At 36.6% G+C, this 24,588-nt stretch overlaps 1 protein-coding gene across 10 annotated transcripts in view; it reads left to right on the forward strand.

Annotated features, from left to right (window-relative positions):
* Nucleotides 1-23,684, forward strand: part of ZMAT1 (zinc finger matrin-type 1) — a 42,414-nt gene extending 18,730 nt beyond the window's left edge. For 2 of the 10 annotated variants that reach the window (XM_061409168.1, XM_061409175.1), the window contains exons 2-7: nt 4,082-4,188; nt 8,447-8,548; nt 8,624-8,798; nt 10,272-10,556; nt 20,046-20,145; nt 21,352-23,684. In XM_061409168.1, the coding sequence (XP_061265152.1) occupies nt 4,082-4,188; nt 8,447-8,548; nt 8,624-8,798; nt 10,272-10,556; nt 20,046-20,145; nt 21,352-22,675 (2,093 nt within the window). In that variant the 3' untranslated portion in view covers nt 22,676-23,684. Of the gene's footprint in view, nt 1-4,081; nt 4,189-6,072; nt 8,799-10,271; nt 10,557-20,045; nt 20,146-21,351 lie in introns of those variants that run through there. The other 8 variants (XM_061409169.1, XM_061409170.1, XM_061409172.1 and 5 more) reach the window with 8 other exon arrangements.
* The last annotated feature ends 904 nt before the right edge of the window (nt 23,685-24,588 follow it).

Here is a 24,588-nt window from a genome sequence, read left to right on the forward strand (position 1 = left end):
AGGCTGGATGAAGCTCAAGCTGGAATCAAGATCGCCAGGAGAAATATCAATAACCTCAGATATGCTAATGACACCACCTTAATGGCAGAAAGCAAAGAGGAACTAAAGAGCCTCTTGATGAAGGTGAAAGAGGAGACTGAGAAAGCTGGCTTAAAACTCATCGTTCAGAAAACAAAGATCATGGCATTCAGTCCCATCACTTAATAGCAAATAGATGGGGAAAAATGGGAACGGTGACAGATTTTACTTTCCTGAGCTTCAAAATCACTGTGGATGGTGACTGTAACCATGAAAGTAAAAGACACTTACTCATTGGAAGAAAAGCTATGACAAACCTAGACAGCTTATTAAAAAGCAGAGACATCACTCTGCCAACAAGGGTTCGTCTAGTCCAAGCTATGTTTTTTCTGTAGTCATGTTTGGATGTGAGAGTTGGACCATAAAGAAGTCTGAAGGCCAAAGAATTGATGCTTTCAAACTGTGGTGCTGGAGAAGACTCCTGAGAGTCCCTTGGACAGCCAGGAGATCAAACCAGTCAACTCTAAATGAAATCAACCCTGAATATTCATTGGAAGGACTGATGCTGAAGCTCCAATAGTTTGACCACCTGATGCGATGATGTTGGGAAAGATTGAGGGCAGGAGAAGGGAGCAGTAGAGGATGAGATTGTTGGACAGCATCACCGACTCAATGGACATGAGTTTGTGCAATCTCTGGGAGATAGTGAAGGACTCGGAAGCCTGGTGTGCTGAAGTCCATGGGGTCGCAGAGTTGGACCCGACTGAGCAACTGAACAACAAAATACTTGAAATATGAAATCATATTCTTGACCCCCCCCCAGTACCTTTATTCCACTCTTCTATCTGAATTTTATACATTGATTAAAGCTAAGTTCAAAGCCTGTTTTCCTCTTGAAAGCTTTCCCCAAACTTCTCAGCAGGAATACATTGTACCTTATGTCTTATATCACTTATGACATTTTGATCTTTGGATCATAGTTCTTTCTATACACATCTTCCCTGATAAATTGTAAATTTCTTGAAATTAATAGTTATTCACTTGCTGCATCATTTCCAACATGTGGGACAGTTCTGTATGTATAATAGAAAAGGTCAAGATAAAAAGTTTTAAGTTCCAGCTCCATGGAATAACACATGTGATAAGTTTTCTTGATTTCAGTGAATCCTAATTTCCTAACCTTCAGAATTTGGGAAATAACACTTAGCCGCAGATTTGTTTTAAGGACTAAAAGAGTAAGCTATTATCTTGTTTACACACACACAAAGGCCTTATCTCTTTCCAAAATGTGTACCATAGTATTTTGAAACTAGCCTCAGTAAATAACAATAAATCTTAATGATGTCCAAGACATTGAGGGTCTGAACTCGGGTAGTGTTATGGTAAATTTAAAGGAAGAGATGGATATCAAATAACATTATAAGCTAGAATGGACAAGAAACAGTGATTTGCTGTGGCTAATAATGGCTGAGATTTTGAGTCTGGAATATCGTACCATTTAATAAAGAAATACAGACCAAGAACTTGTTTGAGAAAATGAGTCAAAGGCAGTAAGTTTAGGCAATACCATTCTAAAGGAAACGTTGTAGGGGTACCAGTAATTTCATGGGCTTCGTGGAAATGTTTGGGTCACCAATAATGAAAGACTATGTTTAAAAAACTCAGCCTTCATATTTCCCAACTTGACTGTCAGTATCAAACCTTGACTATTAGAAGTAGGGAAATCTGGAATTAAAGTTTGATCTAGGAAAGAAGTGAATGTTAAATCTTAGGAATTCTTGAACTTCTAAATTAGTAGTTTCCTTTTGCCTTCTTAATGGAAACTTCCCCTCTGTAACAAGTTATGTTGCCACCAAATGATAATATTTGCTTATTATTACAAATTTTAATAAGAAGTTCAAGATCTTATCACTGTGCTCATTGCATATAGTAGTTAAGGGGAGTCCTGAAATATATTTTAGTTAAACTCTTTACTTTGCTGACTTTACAGTCAAAATTAGAGAAATGATATATTTTAGAACAACCTAAAAATAATTCAGAGGGGATACTATACATTATAGGCATAAATTTATAACTGTTCAACTTGTTTTTAACATGTTCCTTGTTAAAATTATTATTATCTTGAACATGCAATTTAAGTAAGCCTTTTTAGTCCATACAGTGGTACTGAAAACTAAAGCTCAGTTGAAGATATCCAAAATAACTTTTAAAATAAATACTTTTAAAGGTTTTTAAATAGAAAGTCCTACATACTTCTTGCAAAAATTAAAACAGTTGTACAGAAATTAAAATGTTAAATTTTTTCCCTTTCATCCTTTTCTGGCCTTCCTTCCCAAAGTTAATCATTTTTAAATTTAATTTATATCTTTCCACATATTTATATGTGGTGTATATTTAATCTTAGTGTTGGAAATGAATGTATTATATTTATTGTTCTACAATTTTTTGTCCATTTGATATGTCATGGGCATTTCACCATGAAAGTATGTATAGTATTAGCTTATTCATTTAAATAGCCAAGCAGCAAGCAAAATTTTGATGTTTTGTGATTTATACCTTGTAGATACACTAATAAATTTTGGCAGAATACATTGTAGCTGTTAGAAAGCTTAGTTTGAAGTGTGGACCTCAAGTGTAAATTCAGAAATATTTTGACTTGTGTTATTACAGTGAAAAATGTAGCATAATTTGTGGATGTTATTAATAATACTTTGGGGGCTTGTGTGAGACTTGTTTGGCTAAATGAGTGTGCCAATGTTTGTATAACAATGGAAAATGTTTGCCTACTATAGACAAAGTTTTTTGTGGTTCCGTGTGATTTTTGTGTTAGTTACTCAGTTGTGTCTGACTCTTTGCCATCCCATGGACTCTACCCCACCAGGCTCCTCTGTCCATGGAATTCTCCAGGCAAGAATACTGGAGTGGGTTGCTGTTCCCTTCTCCAGGAGATCAACCCAGGGATCAAACCTGGGTCTCCTACATTGCAGGCAGATACTTTACTGTATGAGCCACCAGGGAAATATGATAATATTGGACCCATAGCTCTAGATAAGTGACAGTATTATAACAATGCCTTTTTAAGGATTATGTATGTGAGTGCTCAGTTGCTCAATCTTGTCCAACTTTTTCAAGTCTTTGCGACCCCATGGACTGTAGCCCACCAGGCTCCTCTGTCCATGGGATTTTCCACGCAAGAATACTGGAGTGGGTTGCCATTTCCTTCACCAGGGGATCTTCCCAACCCAGGGATCAAACCCCCCACTCCTGCATTTACAAATGGATTCTTTACCACTGAGCCACCAGGGAAGTTATGGGGGTACCAGTAACTTTGTGAGCTTCATAAAATGATTTGGGGCACCAATAATGAAAGGCAGGATTAAGAAACCAACCCTCCGAATTTTGTGTTTTACATGTGGCATAGTGATAAAAAAAAAAATCTGCCTGCCAGTGCAGGAGATGCAGAAGACAGGGTTCGATCTCTGGGTCAGGAAGATCCCCTGAAGTAGGAAATGGCAACCCACTCCAGTATTCTCGCCTGGAAAATTCCATGGACAGAGGAGGCTGTGGGCTACAGTCCATGGGGTAGCAAAGAGTCAGACATGACTGACTGAGCATGCATGCACAAGTACCCATGTAATCATTAAAAAGGCTTTGTTATAAAACAGTCACTTATCTGGAGCTATGGCTCCAGTGTTACCTAAAAATCACACAGACTTATCATATTAAATAACTTGCTATACCCTACATTAGAGGCAGACTTATGCTCGTATTAAATTGCATACTCAATAAGCAAAATGCTTTTACTGTGACCTCACAAGGACTCAGATTTGAAGTGGTGTTTGATCCCTGGGTTGGGAAGATCCCCTGGAGAAGGAAATGGCAACCCACTCCAGTATTCTTCCCATGGTCAGAGGAGCCTGGTAGGCTACAGTCCATGGGGTCGCAAAGAGTCGGACACGACTTGAGCGACTTCATCTCATCTCATCTCATCTCATGAAACGATATGTATTCTAACTATTCATTGATGTGATATATGTCTCACTTCCCTTTATTTTATTCATAGATATAACTTGGAATGAACAGGAAAAGACTGAACTTTTTGCAGATAATTTTTGTCATGTATGTGGAGTGGTGCTTCAGTTTGAATCACAAAGGATTTCACATTATGAGGTAGGTTAAAAACAATGGAAATAGAGTATAAAATAGATTTTTTAATGCAGCAGATAAACTTCATATGTTATCTGGTTTTGATACTTATGAGAATCCTGTGTATTATTTCCCTCTGATAGATGAAGAGCTTGGCTCAGTGAGGAACAGTAATTTACCAGCTTAAGTTTGGGAAATTTGGGTTTAAACTCAGTCTCTTTTGACTCCAAAGCATATTTTCTTTCTTCACATCATTCTGCCTCCCTTTCTATCAAGTCACTGTATGCTTCATGTCCTTGTAGTAAATATAAGGAAAGTTTTATAAGGCTTGAATAGGAAACTATTAATGTGAATCAAGGGATCTCACTGAACTCCAGAATTTTCCTTTACAGTAAATGAAGGATAAAAACAAAATGAACTAGTCTTGCACTTGATTTAACTACATATTTTTAAGCACAATACCATAGAATTCTAGAGCTAAAAGAAGGAATATTTAATGTTCTTACTTCTTTAGTTTATTGATTAGAAAGCTGAAACCCAGAGGAATAGTGATTAACCATAGCTAATCTTGGCATTACTAAGCTTAAAGATGATCTCCTCTGATTTCATATCTAGTATTCTTTCCTTTCAATTAGTTTTGTCTCCCATTTCTACGTCATGTTATCAACTATTGGATTTTTTTCATATGTGGTATCTGTATTAACAAAAGTACCAGATACATTTACTTAAAAGAAATATAATGCCAGTTCTACTTTAAAATCTTGTTTTGCCCAGTACTAATCTTATTGGCAGTTATATCTCGGTCCTTATGTTGATTTGGATTCAACTATTAATACTATAATTATAGATGGTGAGATTGTGTTGGCTGTGGATTGAGAGGACCTAGGTTCACTCAGTCAGTAAAGTATCTGCCTGCAATGCAGGAGACCTGGGTTCGATTCCTGGGTTGGCAAAATCCCCTGGAGAAAGAAATGGCAACCCACTCCAGTATTCTTGCCTGGAGAATCCCATGAACAGAGGAGCATGGCAAGCTACAGCCCATAGGTTTGCAAGAGTCAGACATGACTTAGTGAGTAAACCACCTCAACTAGGTTCAAGCCATTGTTGTGTAACCCTGGCCAAGTCACTTTACCTCTCTGAGCATGTTTCTTCAGGCTGCAAAATGGAAGCTAAAATCTCTCTTACTATTCTTGTGAAAATTAAATGAAATCAAACATTTGAGTGTGCCTAGCACATCCTGGCACCCCAAAGCTCAAAGAGTTAATAAAGAGAAACATATAATCAAGGAGCTCTCTGATAACCATGGTTGGAACCATTTGAATTTAAATTTGAAAAATAGCTTTTATGGGCTTATGAAGTACTTACTATTCAGTGTAGAAAATGTACAAAATTGTGAGAAAATGTGAATCAATCATAAGTCTGTCACTTGTGGGTAACCATCATTTAATTAACTTCTCTTTAGCTTATATGATTCCAGTATGCTTTCTAAACACATACATTTTTACAAAAGAGAATTGTATATGTTGTTTTGCCCTTGCTTTTTCATATAAGAACATATTCTGAACACTTTGTCCTATCATTGCATCTTTTTACTTATCTATAATAGTTTAATGACTATAAAGCATTATGTTATATAATGTTATAGCATATTTTTTAAATTCCAGTGCCATCTATAAGTTTAGTGCTTAAGCTTGTTAAATAACCAACTCAAACTATACATGACTTTCAAACTATATTTGAAAGCACTTCTTTACAAATATCCTGCTTGTAAAGGTGATTTTTTTTCTCTTTAATATACAGCTTGGTTAATATTGTCAGACTATCTCAGCATGTAATATAGGACAGTATGGCAAAAATTTTGAATTTTAATAAGGTTGCACTTATTAATATTTCCTTTTATATTTATGTTTATACATGTTTAAGAAACTATTCTCTGTATTTTTGCCAGATAAATATTTCCTTCTATTCTTTTCTAATACTGTTAAAAGTTTTATTTCTTGGGTTAATGTGTGTGATCCATCTGGTATTTATTTTCATATATGCAAGGTGATAACATTGTTTTCCATACAGATAGTAGGTGTTCCAGCACATTTATTTAACAGTTCATTTTTGCCCCACTGATTTGTAGTGGCATCTCTATCATAAGCTACTTTTCATATATACTTTATTCTCTTATTATGTTTTATTGTATTACTATGTTTGCCTGTCTCTAAAATAATTTCACCTTATTACTGTAGCTTTAAAATATATCATGATACTTGATAGGGGAATTTATATGACAGAAAACTCATTATAAAGTTAAAAGAAAAGCCATAGATTGAATGGTATTTATATTCCAATAACTAACAAAGGATTAGTATCTGGACTATATAAATAACTATATATCAGAACAAGGAACAACCCAATAGAAAAATGGGAAAATGATATGAAAAGCCTAGAGTACAGATACTTAACTTCAGAGTTGATCATATGGGAAATTCAGGTTAAAATGATAATGAACTATCTTAGCAAAACCATCATACTCGCAAAAATTAAAACCTAATAGCACTTAACACTTAAGAAAATATAGGAAGTCAAAAATACTCATACGTGCTACATTTGGAGTTGTAAACTGCTTCAGCATCTTTGGAGATAAATTGTATAGTACCTATTAAAGCTGAAAACCCTCATATAAGCCAGAGAGTCCATATCTATGTATCTACTTTAAAGAAACTCTTGGCCATTATATTAGGAGATACATCTACATATGTTCAGTGCAGAGATGTTTGTAATAAGAAAATAATCAGAAACATAACTGCCTTCATTAGGGGATTTGATGGGTAGCATATGGAGTAGAATGTTATGCAGCATGTAATATGAATGAACTAGAGCCATATGTATCAATATGGGCAAATCTTATATAATATTGAGTTATAAAAAGTTGAAAGGATAGGAATAGGCTGATTCCATTTTCATAAAAAATTTTAAATGACAATAGTACATATTACTGTTTATAGGTACATGCATATCTAGTAAAAGAGTAAGAGGAAATGGTACAAAACAACTTTAAGATAGTAGTTACCTACTGGGGAAAGACCAAGGAGGAAGCGATTGTTGAAATGAGGAGCTAGGACTTCTTGTGTAAAATTATACCTCTTTTGAAAAGGAGATTGAAAGAAATAGAGAAAAATGTTAAAATCTATTACAACTGGGCGGTGGGTATGTACTTCAGCTATATTCCTGCACACACTTCACAATTTAAAATGCTGTAGATAGAGTAATTGCCTCACAGTATGTGCTCAGGCATATTAATGTGTCCCTTCTATTAACATCAACATTTTGGTTATTGTGTATTTTGTTATATATGTGTTCAGAGATTTTTTTTTATATGCTTAACTTAGAAAGTTTAATTGCCTCACAGAAAAGAATTTGAGAGGTAAACAATGCAGGGCTGATGTGACAGCTTCATAACACTATCAGAGATCTAGGCATTTTCTGTCTTTCTACTCTGATGAACTAGCCTCTGTCCTCAAGAGCTCCCATTGTCCTAGATGACCTTTATATCTTAATTCCAGAAGCAGGAGAGAAGAAGATGAGACGAGTTCATCCCCCATTCTGTTAGGAGACTTCCAGAAGTTCTACCCAACATTTCAGATTACATCTTATTGTCTAGAATATAGTCACATGGTTACATCTTGCTGAAAGGGAAGCTGGAATATGCAGTCTTTTAGCTGGGTTTATTGCCTAAGATGTGTAACTAAGGAAGAAGAAAAATTTGATATTAGACAAAAACTAGGACTTTCTGCAGAGAAGGCGATGGCACCCCACTCCAGTACTCTTGCCTGGAAAATCCCATGGATGGAGGAGCCTGGAAGGCTGCAGTCCATGGGGTCGCGAAGAGTCGGACACGACTGAGTGACTTCACTTTCACTTTTCACTTTCATGCATTGGAGAAGGAAATGGCAACCCACTCCAGTGTTCTTGCCTGGAGAATCCCAGGGACGGGGGAGCCTGGTGGGCTGCCGTCTATGGGATAGCACAGAGTTGGACATGACTGAAGCAACTTAGCAGCAGCAGCAGCAGGAGTTTCTGTCAAAAACTAAAAGTTATTGGTCTCTAAATTGTAGTATTATTTTCATTTTAACTGAGATTTAGAGCCTTGAAAGCATGTAAAACCTTTTCATAAACTAGGTACACACTAAATATATTCCAACTCACAGGTGCTGTCCTCAGATTCAAAGAGGTATAAATTTGACGTGCCTCTGTTGTTGAATAAACAAAGTCATATTGTATCTTTTTCCAGAGTGAAAAACATGCTCAAAATGTTAGGTTTTATTTTCAAATGCATGGGGAACAAAATGAAGTGCCTGGTAAGAAAATGAAGATGGATGTTAGGAATTTTCAGGTGAGTGGCTTATGTTGGTGTTGTAATTAAAAACTTAGTTATTAAATCTTTCTAACAAGATTGTGCTTATTTCAGGAGCATAGAAGTGAAGTAGTGGACAGAAACAAATTTTGTGGTCTCTGCCACATGGTTTTTAGCTCCTCAGTTGTTGCTCAGTCTCACTATGTGGGGAAAGTCCATTCTAAAAAACTGAAGCAATTAATGGAGGAGCGTGGTCAGGTATCTCCATCAAGATTTCAGCCAGCAACGGGTAAGATGACATTCACCTCTTTAGCTTCAATACAGAGTCTCTCTATAATTTTTTTCCCATCTCTGCTATCCATTTTTTATTGGAGAGAATTTTACTCTGCCACAATAACTTGGTTCTTCTGCTCAGTTAATCTCTTTCTGTGCCCTTGACATTTAATATAGAGATCATTATTGCTAGCTAAATTTTAAGAAATGTTGTGACCTCTCCTTTTCAGTTTATTAAATCCAAATAAAAACATGTTTGCTATAAAGAAACAACAATAAGCAACCTGAGCTCTCCAGTTTCTAATCAAATTATTAAGTCATAGTTTCTTCTTCTTCCCCTTGGCATTTATCTCATTCTTTTTTTTTTTTTTTTTGCTTTAGTACTTTACAAAACATTATCTCATAATGTGTGTTCAGACCAATGTCTTCACCATAATATAGTTATGTTGCAGCATTTTCTGACTTTAACTGTAGACAAAAAAAAGTGGTATGGAATCTTCTTCTACCCTGATAGCTCATTCCTTTCTTCCTATGAATGTAAAGAAAAAGTACCATTAGCTATATCAATGAGCAATTATTGAAAACTTACTTTATGTTAGATCCAGAGATCCAGAGAACTATATAACATGTTGATCTGTCCTTCCAGTGATTTTGGGCCACCAGCACATGAGAGAACTGACCCACAGATTTCACTTTTGGCCTGAAGTGGTAGAGTATGCTCCAGCCTGTGTTTTGCAAATGTTGTGTGCTAGAACAAAAAATAATGATTAATCCTCTGGAGTAAATAATTTACCATATTCTCACTAGCTTCAACATTTTAGGAATAAAGCATGCCTGGCATCACAATTTTACCTACATTAATTTCTAACTCATAGCATAGGCCACATCAGGATTAAAACATTGTTTTCTTAATAAATGAAATGAATTACTTTTAAATTTATTCTAGTCTCTCTGATTTTTGTATATTTGTTGTTCTGCTGTCAGTCAAGAGGGACAGAATCAGTGTACCACACAAAAGAAAGCATTTTGTAAAGCCTTATCTTTAGTCCCCCAAATTCATAAATTTGGGCTCAGAAAGGAGACTACATGAAAGAGCTCTGAAATAACTGTAATTGTGGGAACATATAATTTTATAGCCTTGAACAACTGCATAAACTGTATTTTGATACAAACACCGCTGAATAGATGATCTACTTACTATGCTACTTAAGAAAGACATCAACTTAGAAGTTGGTACCTGTCTCTTTTACCCTCACTTATTTCAAGAGCCATCCTAATACAGCTCTCATGCCTTCATTGATTGCTGAATATTGCTTCCTGTATCTTTGTTGGAGACACTTGGTGACAGACTTATATTCAGTTATTTTTAGCCTGAATACCTTAATCCAACAGTGCTGTGTGGAAAAAGTCCAGAGACAGTAGGTTTTAAAAGAACTCTAATACTTTATAATGAAAACATGTGGATCACTTTTCATTATGACTATTTCAGCAGGTGTGCCTATTACTACTTCTGCAGAGTCAACTTTTCTGAAGCCCCTTGCTGTCAAGCCTCCTCCAGGTGGGATTAAAGACAAGATTATGCCTTCTTCTTCCAGCAGTGCTTTGGATTTGAATAATCCAAACAAGTATTGCAAGCTCTGTCCTGCTTCTTTTAATAGTCCATTAATGGCCCAACAACATTATGTTGGGAAAAAACACAAAAGAAATGAAGCTAGAAAGAAGTTTATAGACAAGATAAGAGAGAAACCTCTTCCTGCAAAATCAGATGCAAATGGTAAACAGTAAGAATATCCCAAATTTCTTTCTTAGGAAGTTTATAGTTTATAAAAATACTGGCTTATATATATACCATTTTACTCTTACTGAATAGGAGGTTGATAATACTCATGGGATCATAGAATTTTCAGTAAGTAAGGACTTTTGAGTCCATGTAGGTTTGTCTGTGGTTTTCTGGAAAATGAGACCCAGAAAGGTTTAAATGACTCTTATTTATCAAATATGGGAATTACCATGGTTTCATGTTATATTATAGGTACTTAAAGTATTTTAAATTAGTATTATATAGTTATTTCACTCAGTCACTAGGTATGGCTTAAGTGTCTCTTGGGTGCTAGGCTAGTCATTCTTGGGAATACAAATGAAGATGCACTACTTTCCCTGATAAGGGCAAGTGTATAAACTACTTGGGTTAATAGCACTTCATTGCAAGAGGCTGCAGCCATGGATTTTTGTGTACATATTTTTGATAACCAGAGGAGTGAAATAAAGTGACTCAAAAAATCTTTTTAAAGGAAATGTATGATTTGCATTGATAGAAGTGGGAAGGACAGAGGATGAACAAAGGAATTTAGGAAGAGTGGCAAGAATTCCGGCACAATAAAGATTCTGATCCTGACTGGAGTGATCCACTTGGTTGTCTAACCATATTTTTTTTTTCATTTCCCCCCGCTACAGGCACCTTCTCACTACTAGTGTATTTTATTCCCTTTTTATATTCTCTCTTCCACCCACTTCTTTTCCTCTGCTCACTATTATTTTTCAGTTCTTTCCTTACTAGACTTTTCTGCTTCATGCGGAAATGTTCATTACTCCCTCTTTGAAGCTCTATTCTGCTTTATGTAACTCTGTTTGCATGTGTTCTTTTCTTGTGTTTCTCTTTCTTTTCCGTTTTATTTGGGGGCTCTTTTTAAAATATATTGCCTACATGTCAATGTATGGCAAAAACCACTACAATATTGTGAAGTAATTAGCCTCCAATTAAAATAAATTTTTAAAAATTAATTAATTTAAAAATATTATTGCCTAAATGTAGGCATTCCCATGATTCCATTCTTGACCTTAATCTGTAAAATAATCTAATCCATTCCCTTGATTTCTTATCTCATCTATATGCTTATGAACTTTCTGTAAAACTTTAGACTCATATATCCAAAGAGCAGCTACCTCTTCACCTGGACACCTCATAGCCATTTCAAATCCACTCAGTCATTCCAAGTAGAAACCTGTAGTTAACTTTAAATCCCCCAACACCATCTACTTCACTTTCTGTATCTAATGAAGCACCAAGCCATGACTGTTTTACCTTCTGAATATCACTGTTACCTTATCTCCTGCTCTGCTTTTCTTATACTAGTTCAAGCCCTCAATATCTTTCCTAGAGCTTTGCTATTCAAAGTGTGGTTTGTAGGCAGCATCTTCAGCACCACATCAGAGCTTGTTAGAAAAAAGAATCTCAGGCTTCACTGCAGACCTACTGAATCTGAATCTGCATTTTATGCATTTTAACAAGATCCCTGGGTGGTTTGTACTCACAATAAATTTTGAGAAGCATTGTTCAAGAATATTGACACAGCCTCCTAACTATTCTCCGTCCATCAGTTTTGTCTCCCCAAATCCACCCTCAATTTAACCACTAGAGTATTTCACCTAAAGTGCATATCTTTCTATGTCACTTCCCTGCTTAAAAATCCTTATTTTTCTATTTTCTAAGGATAAAAATATAAGCTTCATAGTCCTCTACCATCTTGTCCTGTCTTCCTCCTCCAGGCTTATTCCCTGCTACTTTCTGCTGTGATCTATGTGAGTCATGAACCTGCAAAATGCTTTTAGTTTCTGTGCCCTTCATGCTGCCATTTTGCCTGGAACATCTTCATGTCCCTCTTCTCTTGACCAACTCTTACTCATACTTTAACATGCTACTTCCCTGTAAGTCTTTTTACTTCCTTCAAGGCTTGTCTTCTCTGCTTCCTTAACCTGCATGTCTAATTATCTCTTCCTGTGTCTTTATCTCCCATTAGAATGTAAGGTCTTTGAGGAAGGGGATTTCATCTAACTCATCTGTATTTCCATTCCTAGAGATAGAAACTGGCGCAGAGTAGGCCTACCTCAATAGATTAGTTTAATATATGAATCAGTGAACTATTAACCTTTATTTATTGAATGCTAACCCTGTGTTTGTATTATTAAGTTTGCTGCTTATTGTGATTCAACATCTCACCAAAAGTTACATAGAAATCTCTGTTTTTATCTAGAATTTTAAAGAATGTCAATTTAGACAAATGTAGAAAAAGAAGTTGGAGAAGGCAATGGCAACCCATTGCAGTACTCTTGCCTGGAGAATCCCATGAACGCAGGAGCCTGGTGGGCTGCAGTCCATGGGGTTGCTAAGAGTCGGACACGACTGAGTGACTTCACTTTCACTTTTCACTTTCATGCATTGGAGAAGGAAATGGCAACCCACTCCAGTGTTCTTGCCTGGAGAATCCCAGGGATGGCGGAGCCTGGTGGGCTGCCATCTCCGGGGTAGCACAGAGTCAGACACGACTGAAATGACTTAGCAGCAGCAGCAACAGCAGAAATAGAAGTCGTAGGGCTCCTGAAAGTCATGGAAGTTAGAAGATACGACAGACTTGATAGGTTGTTTTTCCTGTTGCCGTGCAGAGTGTTCTCTGAAATAAGTGGCTTCTAGTTGTGTGGCATTGGGTAAATTGGAACTGAAAAGTGTGTCAGCTCTGAGAGAGATGTGTACTCTGGTCACTTCTGAAAGGAGGGTTATTTTACACTCTGAAGTTGCAAGATTATTAGAATGAGAGAAAGAGGATTTTGGTGAAATTTTCATCTGGCCAGGCAGGGGGGCTGCTGATTATCAGCATAATTTAATCCAGTCATCGAAGTCGTTTTACATTAGCCTCTGAAGCTGGAAGCTCAAAAGATTTTCAACCCTGCCTTGACTATTTCATTTCATTACAGTAAACATTGAGGATTAAAAAATAGCTGGAGCACTGTTGTACAACAGAAACTAACACAACACTGTAGAGCAATTATATTCCAATTTTTAAAAAAACTTTAAAAAAAACTAGCTGGAGAATTTAAATTAGCCAATGAGAATTTCAAAGAACAGCAACAGCAGAAGCCCATATATTATAAGTGAGCAAGCAGTAAGACAAAAGCAGTTTAACATGTGCCACTTTAATTATTTTTACTCTTCACCTATTTTCTCCCTTCTTGCTGTCTTTGCCTTCTTTTTTATCTGCTATTGTTTATATATGTTTCTACTCTATCTAATCTCTTTCTCTGTTTCTTCATCATTCTTACTGCTCTCTTCATGTCCTTCATCCAGCCCAGATCTTACTAGCACAGGAATGGCTGCCATAATGATATAGAGCTAAAGTATGTATGTATTTTTTATTTATTGTATTTGTTTTATTTTATTAATTTATAGCCCCATTGTTGCACTTATTGTCTCACCTTCACCTGTAACTCAACGTACCTAACACTGAATTAATAATCTTCCCTGAAACCATCTTGAATTTATCAAAAGTTTTTTGTTTTTGCCAGTAGTAGCACTATTTTTTAGTCACCTACACTTGAATCTTTGAGGGCATCTTTGACAAAATTCCCCTATATCCTATCCATCCACAGTCTTATCAAGTCTTCTTAGAACTGTTTCTCCTACCTGTACCCTTCCATTGCATTTTCATTACCATCACTTTAATGCTGTAACCACCTTCTAGAAGGCTTTACTTATACCTCATTGTTATTCTCTCACTACCTAGTAGCAAGATTTCAACCTAGGATCAATTCCACAGTCTACCTGTTCTACTTTTACATTCAGAATACTTAGTGGTGCTATGGAAAATTATATAACACTAGAGATTGGGTACCTCTATAGAGTCTTAGTATCCGATCTCTGTGACCTTTTAGTCCTACTTAGTACTCTTCCTTTTCCTTCATTTTCCTTTCAGCAGTAATTTTTAAATCTACACCACCTTCCAACACTTTCTTCTACTATTCAACACGCCACCTCCTCACATCCTTCAGACAAGCTTATTCCTTATGCCATCAAGAAAAATGTGACCATCACATGTGGATACCAAGCATCTTACCCTAACCAAATAATCCTTTAACCTTGAGTTTCCCTTTCACTATGATACTTTCCCCTTGTTTTCTTAGCCAAGGTTTTTGTTGTTGTGTTCTTATTTTTCAGATATGCTCTTACTGTCCTTACTGATATTCACTCCTCCTCAACTCACTGCCATTTGTTGCCACACATCTCCCCAGCCCTCCACACCACCACTCTACTATTTCACTGAAACTGTTCCTCGCAGGGTTGTTGTGACTTCTAAATGCCTAAATCCAATAGACATCTTTGCTCCATTCACTAAACATTCCTCTTTAAAAATCTCTACTTCCTTAGCTCCTTTGACATCACTTTCTCCTGTTCATCCTTGCAACTCTGTCCTTTACTTCTTGACTTTTCATGGACCCCCTCCTCCTCTACCATCTAGTTTAAAGAGTGACACTATCCAGGGTTTTTATCATTATGTTGCTATTCCTGTGCCCACCCATACATTGTCCTCAAGAGATCTCATCCACTCTGTCTTAATTACCCTTTATCCTCAGATTTCTCCAAAATCACTCTAAACTATCGTTTCCCTTTCAAATTCCCATATCTAACTGCCTGTTGGACACCTTTATATGGAAATCTCAGAGATATAGCAGACTCTGTGTATCCAAATTCAAGCTCACCATTGATTATTCTCCCATGTCCAGTATTCCTTATGAAATTCCAATTCAGTTAGGATCACCACACACTCAGTCATCAAACTATGCTGAGTTATTTTAGACCTCTCTAGATTCCTCCTTCTCCTTTATCTCCCATATTTAATCAGTCATTAAATTTTGTTAGATTTAATGGTAAATATTACACCAATATCTCTGCTCCTGTCAGTCCCTACCGTGACCTTTCTAGTCCATGCCTCCTTATCTCTTGCCTGCTCTGGTATATTTATGTAACTGTGGTCTCCTTACTTCCAGGCTTGCTCCTCTCAAAATTACCTTCCATATTGCAGTTAGAGAAGAGATTTCTCTAAAACACACAATTGACCATGTTACATACTGGTTAAACCACCTGATGGTTTCCCAGCCCACAGAATATAAAGTCTAGACTCCTTGTGCTCTGTGTGCTCAGTTGCTCAGTCATGTCCGAGTCTTTGCGACCCAGTGGACTGTAGCCCGCCAGGCTTCTCTGTCCATGGAATCTTCCAGGCAAGAATACTGGAATGGGTTGCTATTTCCTACTCCAGGGGATGAGCCCAACCCAGGGACCAAAACCCATGTCTCTTATATCTCCTGCATTGGCAAGCAGGTTCTTTACCACTGCACCACCTGCTAAACTCCTTAGCATAATATAGAAGTCTCTTTGATCTGACACCTTTTTGCCTCTCCCATGCCATCCCCTTATATTTTATTCTACAATTCCAAATTTCAAAAAGTTCCTATAAATACTTCTGTGCTCTTTTCAACTCCTTTCACCATTAACTACTTTTCCAAATTTAACTAAGGCCTCATCTCCTTCAGTAGCACTCTTCAGACTCCCATATTATACTAAGTGTGTCTGCTTCCTTGAATTCCCATACCTCTTAAGCATACTTCTCTTATCTTTTATGAAATGAGATTGAAACCCTCTGTTCATGTATCTGTTTCTCATTTGAATTTGTGAGCAATCTGCCCATTTTGTTCATCTTGTACCCCTAGCATCTAGCATGATACTTGGTGCCACAGAGGTATTTAGTGTTTGTTGAACAGATTATTTGAATTCAGCACACCACGCTCATTTCTGTCTCTTCCATACCTGATATTATTTTCATCCCCTAGAATGCCCTACCTACTTTCCTTATAATTCAAATCCTTTTCCTCCAAAGTCCTTCACAACTTCTCTCACTCTTGGTATTCTCCCTTTCCTCTGATTTCTCATAGGCTTTACTATTCATTGACAGTTGTGTTATAGTCTCTTAACTTAATTGGCCCCTTAAGACAGGGATTGTATTTTATTCTGAAATATATTTCTCAGTGCTTTATACTCCAATGAATATAGATTTTTCTCAATATTTGATAATTGTTTATTGAGAGGCAGTGGGATAAACATCGAGGTGTTTGAGTCACTTGCCCAGTTGTACCTTAAATTCCTCAGGTATAAAATGAAAATAAGGCTACGTCACAGGATTGAAAAAAGGGTGAAATGAAGCAGTATATACCATACCCATCACAGAATACGTCCTCAACAAATGTTAGTTTTCTTAAAATATTGTTTCCCTGTCATAATTTTTAAACATGTAAGTTGTACATTTTCTATTTTTTGTTCATAAGCTAAATGCCATGTTAAGTTGCATTTTTGCTTACATGTAGCTCTCAATTGATTTTCCCCATTTAAGATATTAGACCAATGATTCTCATTCTCTACTACATACTAAAATCATGCAGGGATCTTTTAGAAATCCCAATGTTCAGGCCATCCCTCAAATCAATTAAATTAGAATCCCTGGCACTCACATTAGTGTTTTTTTTTTTCTTTTCTAACTCTCCAAGTGATTACAATATAGAGCCAAGATTGAGAACCATAATGTTAGACTATAAAGACATGCATTCCCCTAATCTCTCCTTTGAAATCAAAGACCTTAGTCCAGGGAGTTATAAGATAGGACTGTGATTAGGAGAAAAGTCTGCCCCACATGTGTTAGGTTATGGATGATTTTGAAAGTTACCAGATACAAAGAAACTTGAGTTGCTGGGTGAAGTCAGAAACAAGGAATCCTAGCAGGGCTGAGGGGAGCAAAATTTGACAGGGTGAAGTCAGAAACAAGGAATCCTAGCAGGGCTGAGGGGAGCAAAATTTGACAGGCCCAAGGAACAGACTCAGGAGAATGGACAGTATGAGAAACAGTAGAGGCAGGTTTCAGTAGGATTAGACCAGGAATTTTGATCTTGAGACAAATACATAGGCTTCGTGTCTTCACAGAAAGGGTTTACACCATTTTCATATGTTATTTTCTCAGAAGACTGTATCCTAGAAAAAGAATATCAATGTGTTAAAAAGACAAGGGCTAAGGTAATAGAGAAAGCAATGGCAACTCACTCCAGTACTCTTGCCTGGAAAATCCCATGGACGGAGGAGCCTGGTAGGCTGCAGTCCATGGGGTCGCGAAGAGTCAGACATGACTGAGCAACTTCACTTTCACTTTTCACTTTCATGCATTGGAGAAGGAAATGGCAACCCACTCCAGTGTTCTTGCCTGGAGAATCCCAGGGACAGAGGAGCCTAGTGAGCTGCCGTCTATGGGGTCGCACAGAGTCAGACACGACTGAAGCAACTTAGCAGCAGCAAGGTAATAGAAGCAGACCATACTTTTCCAGAACTGCTTCTAGGTCTTTCATATATGACCTGCAGCTCCTCTAAACTACTATATTGCCTGTATTATAATCTTCTGATATAACTTGTGAAGAAACCAAGGAGGAACTGAAAAGAACATTATATATACTCTATAAGCACTAGACAAATGTGTAAAACCTCTGAAATATAATCTAAGTTTATAATCATTGGAGATCATCTAGGCAGTGGTGCTTAACAGTCTCTGCACAGAAAAATCAACTAGAATGCTTGCAAAAAGTAAGAAAGCCTAGTTCTACCCCTAGAGATTCTGATTAAATTGGTTTTATGTTGAGCTGTAACATGAATAATTTTTAGAGTTCTCCACATGGTTCTAATGTGTAACTAACATTAAGAACCACTAGCCTAGGGGAAACCAGGAGTCCTGCTTATCTTGCATAACTTGGGTGCCCTCAGAATACATATCCAAGTGAATCCGAGCCTTAATTTTCCCACTTGTAAATAACGTTAGCTATAATGTCTGGAAAGGGTTTTTATAAGCATGCAGAGTCCTGGATTCAGTTCTCAGCTTTGCCAGAATCTTCAAAGGTGATTAGCCTCAAATGAAGGACTTCCCAAACCAAAAACAAAATTGCAAGATGGTGATAAATAACAAAGGAACTGGAAAGACACTCCTTTAAGGTTTTTTTTTCCACCCATTCTTTGACAATTAGCTGGGATATTGTTAAAATACAAATTCCCTGTCCCAATGTATCATATTCTCCAGAAGAAGGGGTCTGGGGATCTATATTTTTAACTCACACTCCAATTGATTCTTATCAGAGAAGTCTGGGAAACATTGCAGTTTAATTCACTGTCTTCTGTTATTGATTTATGGTAGGAGCATAAATAGATATTTCAGTTCCCAAGTTTGTAAAAAAAAATATCATTTAGATTATCCTCTTATTGGTATCAGTAATATAGGAAACCAAATTATAATCAGAAGTGACTTGGCAAGTGCGAAAGTCAGCACAGGAAGAGAGGATAGTTTTGAAGAATCATTTATTCAGACTTTGATGTAACCAGCTGAGCTCTCCTGGGCCCACTGCAGAGAATACATCAGTAGTGAACATAGTCCTCATGTGCTTCAAAGTCAGGATCTTTCTTTCCCTTTGACAGTAGTTTCCTGTTTCTATGAATAATCTTTGCTTGGACATGGCCAATACACCTAGTAATGATTAATTTAGTGTCCTTTAAATGATCAATTTGCTGTTTGATTTCAAAGAAGATAGCCTTGCTGGACCCTAAAATCTCTGCAGCCATGAATTTATTGCCTCTTCTTTAGAGTGAGATTGTTTTTATATTTAGCTTAATGAAATTTATTAATTTGCATCTTCTGACTGAAGAGAAAGTGGAGGGATAATAAGATTAAGAAAATAAAACGTAACCTATCACCTGCTTCCAGTTCTACCTATCAGTCAGAATAGAGAGGTAAATAGTATACCTATTCTATAGTTCTTGACTCTTATGAAGTGGTAACTAATAGTTTTATTTTAGAATTTTGCTTTCAGCATTTATCTTGAGAGTGGGGCTCACTGAAACTCTCTCTAAAATCTGTCTATGGAAATCACTTTTGGTAAACTAATGCATTACAGTGATTTCAGGTAAGAGAGTAAACATTTGCCTTTATTCATCTTTAATATTTTGGGATGTTTCAAGTTTTAGTTGGGTAGAAAGAAAGTTGGGGACAAACAAAAAGAGGTTGATTGAGGGATTAAGAGGCAAAGATAGATTATGCACACTACATTTGAAGTGTCTGTTGTACTTTCGCATAACAAAAATAAACAAGCAGATAGCAGTTTCTTAAAGAGACCAAGGCTGGAGCTGCAGTGTGGTATAGTGTGAAGAATTTTGGACTTTAATAAGAGACGTGGGCTCTGAGAAGCTATCTCTGTTACTAACTGACTCTGCGACTTCAACCAAATCATTTATCTTCTCTAGGCCTTATCTTTAAATTGGGAAAGTTCAAGTAGATGGTTTCTAGTAAACAACTGTCCAGCTATGTAATTCTAAGTATATTCCTATTGACCTTTTTAACTTGAACTCTGTTTTTTCCAGCATTTAGTATGAGAACCTACGATTGTCGTATTTGTAATATCACCTTTACATCTTTAGAAATGTTCCGGTCTCATATGCAAGGAAGTGAACATCAACTTAAGTAAGAATTTCTTACCAAAGTGTTTCTATGATACCAAAAAAACAGGGGTTCTGTCAAGTATCTTTACATGTATTATACAAACTTTCTAGACATTTATTTCCTTAAGAGTTCATCCTGGATATGGTTGGTAGTATTTGTAACATATTGTATGCTAGTTCCATCTCCTAGGGAGTTCTCTAGCCATGATAGTATGATAGTATGCCAAAAGAGCTGGCTCACGGGCAACCCTCCTGACCAGACATCTTTGGAAAGATGCTAAAGGATCATTCTCAGGCTAGCCAGATGATTCAAATAATCCCTGTAATCCTCGGAAGGTTGGCTAGTTCCAGAGGTTCAGCTATCGATTTGTCATCCTTCCAGTGAGGTATAGTGGTTAAGAAAAAAGGTCTTGCTGTTAAACAGAACCAAACTGGAATACCAGATCTTTCTACCAAGTAATTTTGGACAGCTGTGACATAAAGTGGTTATAGTGAAGTATAAAAATATGGGCAAGGTCCCATTGTAGAAGCTTAGTACACATTTATTCCAATTTGTTCTATTATTTTAAGGAGAAGATTGACTGGACAGTTGGGGACTGGATAAGTCAAGTAGTGGGACAGAGGGGCACTTAAGTATTGTATATTTATTTTGTTGCTTTTAGTATAACTTACATTATTCTGGTAGAAAATATTTGTATTATTGAGTCTGAATACTAGGTAGCTAAATTGTATAACTAACCAAATTAACCTTCATTTACACTCTGTAAAATTTCAGAGTTCCAGAATAAATAGATGTCACATTTATAGATCTATACAAGGAACTGATAATTAGAACTTTTTACAGCAATGTGGCATGCAGATCAGACCATCTTTAGGGCATTAAATATTATTGGTCCTTTCCCACACATCCCAACATGTCTTACATTTTTAAGTACTACAACAGTATCAGATATGTCTGCTTCTTTATACCTATCTTCCCTTTCATCCCAAGTGTGAAAATTTTTTATGTATAAAAAATTGTGAGGTGCCTAGGAGATATGTGACTGTTCCTGCTTCTTCTCTTTGGCATACAAAGTCATGATTTATAGCTTTTATATTAAGGTAGGTTTTAAAATTTTGCTTGGGCCTCTGTTGTATTTTTTTTTTCAAACTAGTATTTTTGAAAGCAAAGCAAATATTCCAAATAAAATAATCTAGTAACAAGAACTTTCTACTGTCTTATTTGCAGAGAATCCATTGTTATTAATCTAGTGAAGAAATCAAGGAAGCCACCAGAATCTTGCCAAGATGAATATACAGATTACATCAAAGTACAGAAAGCCAGAGGATCAGAACCAAAGACTTGTTTTAGAAAGATGGAAGAAGGTTCTTTGGAAGCCCGTGGGTACAGAGAAGCAGTTGATTCCAGATCCAGACATAGAATGTTTGAACAAAGATCCCCAGGTGAGACGTTCTGGACATATCCAGGACCATATAATATTTCACAAACAGTGGAAAACCAGTTACCTCATTGCTTACCAGCTCAATCAAAGAAAACATATGACTCTTTTCAAGATGAACTGGAAGATTATATCAAAGCGCAGAAAGCCAGAGGACTAGATCCAAAGACTTGTTTCAGAAAGGAAAGAGAGAGCTCTGTGGAAACCCATGGGTACAGAGAAATTGATTCTGGACCCAGACCAAGAATGTGTGAACAAAGATATTCATTTGAGACTTCTCAGACCTACCAACGACCATACACTACTTCACCAGTGGAAAGCCAATTATATCACTGGTTACCAGCTCAGTCAAAGAGGACATATAACTCTTTCCAAGATGAACTTGAGGATTATATCAAAGTGCAGAAAGCCAGAGGACTAGAACCAAAGACTTCTTTCAGAAAGATAAGTGATAGCTCTGTAGAAACCCATAAGCACAGAGAAATGGTTGATTCCAGACTCAGACCTAGAATGTTTGAGCAAAAACTCCCATTTGAGACTTTCCAGACTTACCCAGGATCATACAGTATTTCACAGGCAGAAGAAAACCTGTTACCTCATCCTTTACCAACTCATGACAACAAACAGAGATTAGACCCTGTGACCTACTGTCAACCCACCAGAGACTATTTCCCAGAAAAACCAGTACCCCTGAGCCTTAGTCAGCAGGACAATAACTCTGGCACATACAGTGTAGAATCTGAAGTTTATAAGCACCTCTCCTCAGGAAACGATACCAGTGAGCATCAAGCAGGTCGTAAGCGGAAACATCAGAAGAGAAGAAGGCACATGGAGAAAGGTGAAGAAAGGCCAGAGAAGGAGCAGTCCAAGCATAAAAGAAAAAAGGGTTATGGGGATACAGGTCTAGACAAGGACAAGGGCACTGGGGAAGGGAAAAGAGGCAGAGAGAAACTCAGTGTCAGTTCAGGAAAGCTTAAGCATCGAAAAAAGAAAAAAAGCCATGGTGTACCCTCTCAGAAGGAAGAACGTAAGCACAAGAAAGAGAAAAAGAAACCTGTTGAAGAAAAGACGGAAGAGGAAATGCTTTGGGATGAGTCTATTCTTGGATTTTAAACTTTTAGCCTTGTTTACCCCAGGAGAAATAGAATGGGGGAATTTAGACAAAGACAGAAACATCCAATGAAGAAAAAGAGAGGTGAGTATAGTCAGTGTCAGTTCAAGAACGCTTAGTTTTTTGTGTGTAAAAATTGAAATTGACTTGAAAGAAGAGACAAACAAGCCTAAACCTCACCTCTGAGAAAGAAGAACAAAAGAACACAGATAAGAACATAAGAGAAAAGGAAGCCAGTTAAAAGACAAACATGTCAGTGATTTAGGACGAGTCTTCTCTTGGATTTTGAACTTTTAAGTTGTGTTCCTTTAAGGTTGAATTGAAGAAATAAGTTGAAGAGTTTGGTTTCATGAAATTCATGTTATTTGAATTTCCCTAAGTGAACAGTTACTTCAACCGTTAACAAAAGCCAAGTAAAGTAAGAGTATTCAATATGCCTTTTCCTCAAGTTATTTTTCTCATTTCTTAACATGGAAGAAAAATTACATATTTCCTATGTATAAAGTAATTTATCTTAATGAGGCTGTCTCTGCTCCTGTTCATCCAGTTGCTCTGCTAGTGAATTATTTACCTATGGGAGAAAATTAGTTTTAAATGAGAAAATCAGCAGGCATTATAGAATCCATCCTCTGTTTGAGTTGTGTTAGTGTTGGTGGTATTTTTTATTGCTATTATATGTTTGTTTATGTTTCTTGGTTTTCTCCAAGGAAAATATGTGAAGCAATTTAGATTGATTTTTTGTTCGTTTGTTAAATATAATTTACAGTGTATTTTTGTATTTTCTAGTTCTGAAAGTGGGAAAGTCTATAATAAATGTAGATGATATATAGTTTTAAAGAGTTCTCTCAAAAAGTACTGATAAAAAATCAGTCTATATTCTGTAAATGTTTATATTATATTAAAGTGTTTTAATTTCTATATATTGTTTTATGTAAATAATTATTTCCCAGCTGAATATTATTTTACTTTGGGAGTGAGAGGGGAAATAAACAATTTTCACCTCTAAGGAGATCACACTGTAAAGTTTTTTGTTTTGTTTTCCTTACTGATATTTCTATTTATTTATTTTTTAATTCACTTTTTTAACACCAAAAACATTCTGTATTGAGGTATAGCCGATTAACAATGTTGTGATAGTTTCAGGTGAACAGTGAAGGGACTCAGCTGTACATATTCGTGTATCCATTCTCCCCCAAACCACTTTCCCATCCAGGCTGGCACATAACATTGAGCAGAATTCCATGTGGTATACAATTGGTTTTTGTTGCTTATCCATTTAAAATAATAGCAGTGTGTACATGGCCTTCCAAAAGTCTTTAACTATCCCTTCCCCCTGGCAACCATGAGTTCCTTTTCTAAGTCTGTGAGTCTCTTCCTGTTTCATAAGTAAGTTAATTTGTATCATTTCTTTTTAGATTCCACATTTAAAGGATGTCATATGATATTTCTCCTTCTCTAACATACTTCATTCAGTATGACACTCTCCAGGTCCATCCATATTGATGCAAATGGCCTTTTTTTCATTCTTTTTAATGGCTGAGTAATATTCCATTGTATATGTGTACCACATCTTTATCCATTCCTCTGTTGATGGACATTTAGGTTGTTTCCATGTCTTAGCTATTGCAAACAATGCTTCAATGAGCATTGGGGTGCATGTATCTTTTCAGGCCATATTTTTCTCTGGATATATGCCCAGGAGTGGGATTGCACGGTCATATGGTAGCTCTATTTTCAGTTTTTTGCAGAGTCATATGGTAGCTCTATTTTTAGTATTTTAAGGAATCTCTATACTGTTCTCCATAGTGGCTGTACCAATTTACATTCCCACCAATAGTGCAGGAGGGTTCCCCTCTCTCCACACCCTCTCCAGCATTTGTTGTTTGTGGAGTTTTTGATGATTGCCATTCTGACT

Source organism: Bos javanicus, chromosome X (genome assembly GCF_032452875.1).
Source record: "Bos javanicus breed banteng chromosome X, ARS-OSU_banteng_1.0, whole genome shotgun sequence".
NCBI classification, from domain to species: domain Eukaryota; kingdom Metazoa; phylum Chordata; class Mammalia; order Artiodactyla; family Bovidae; genus Bos; species Bos javanicus.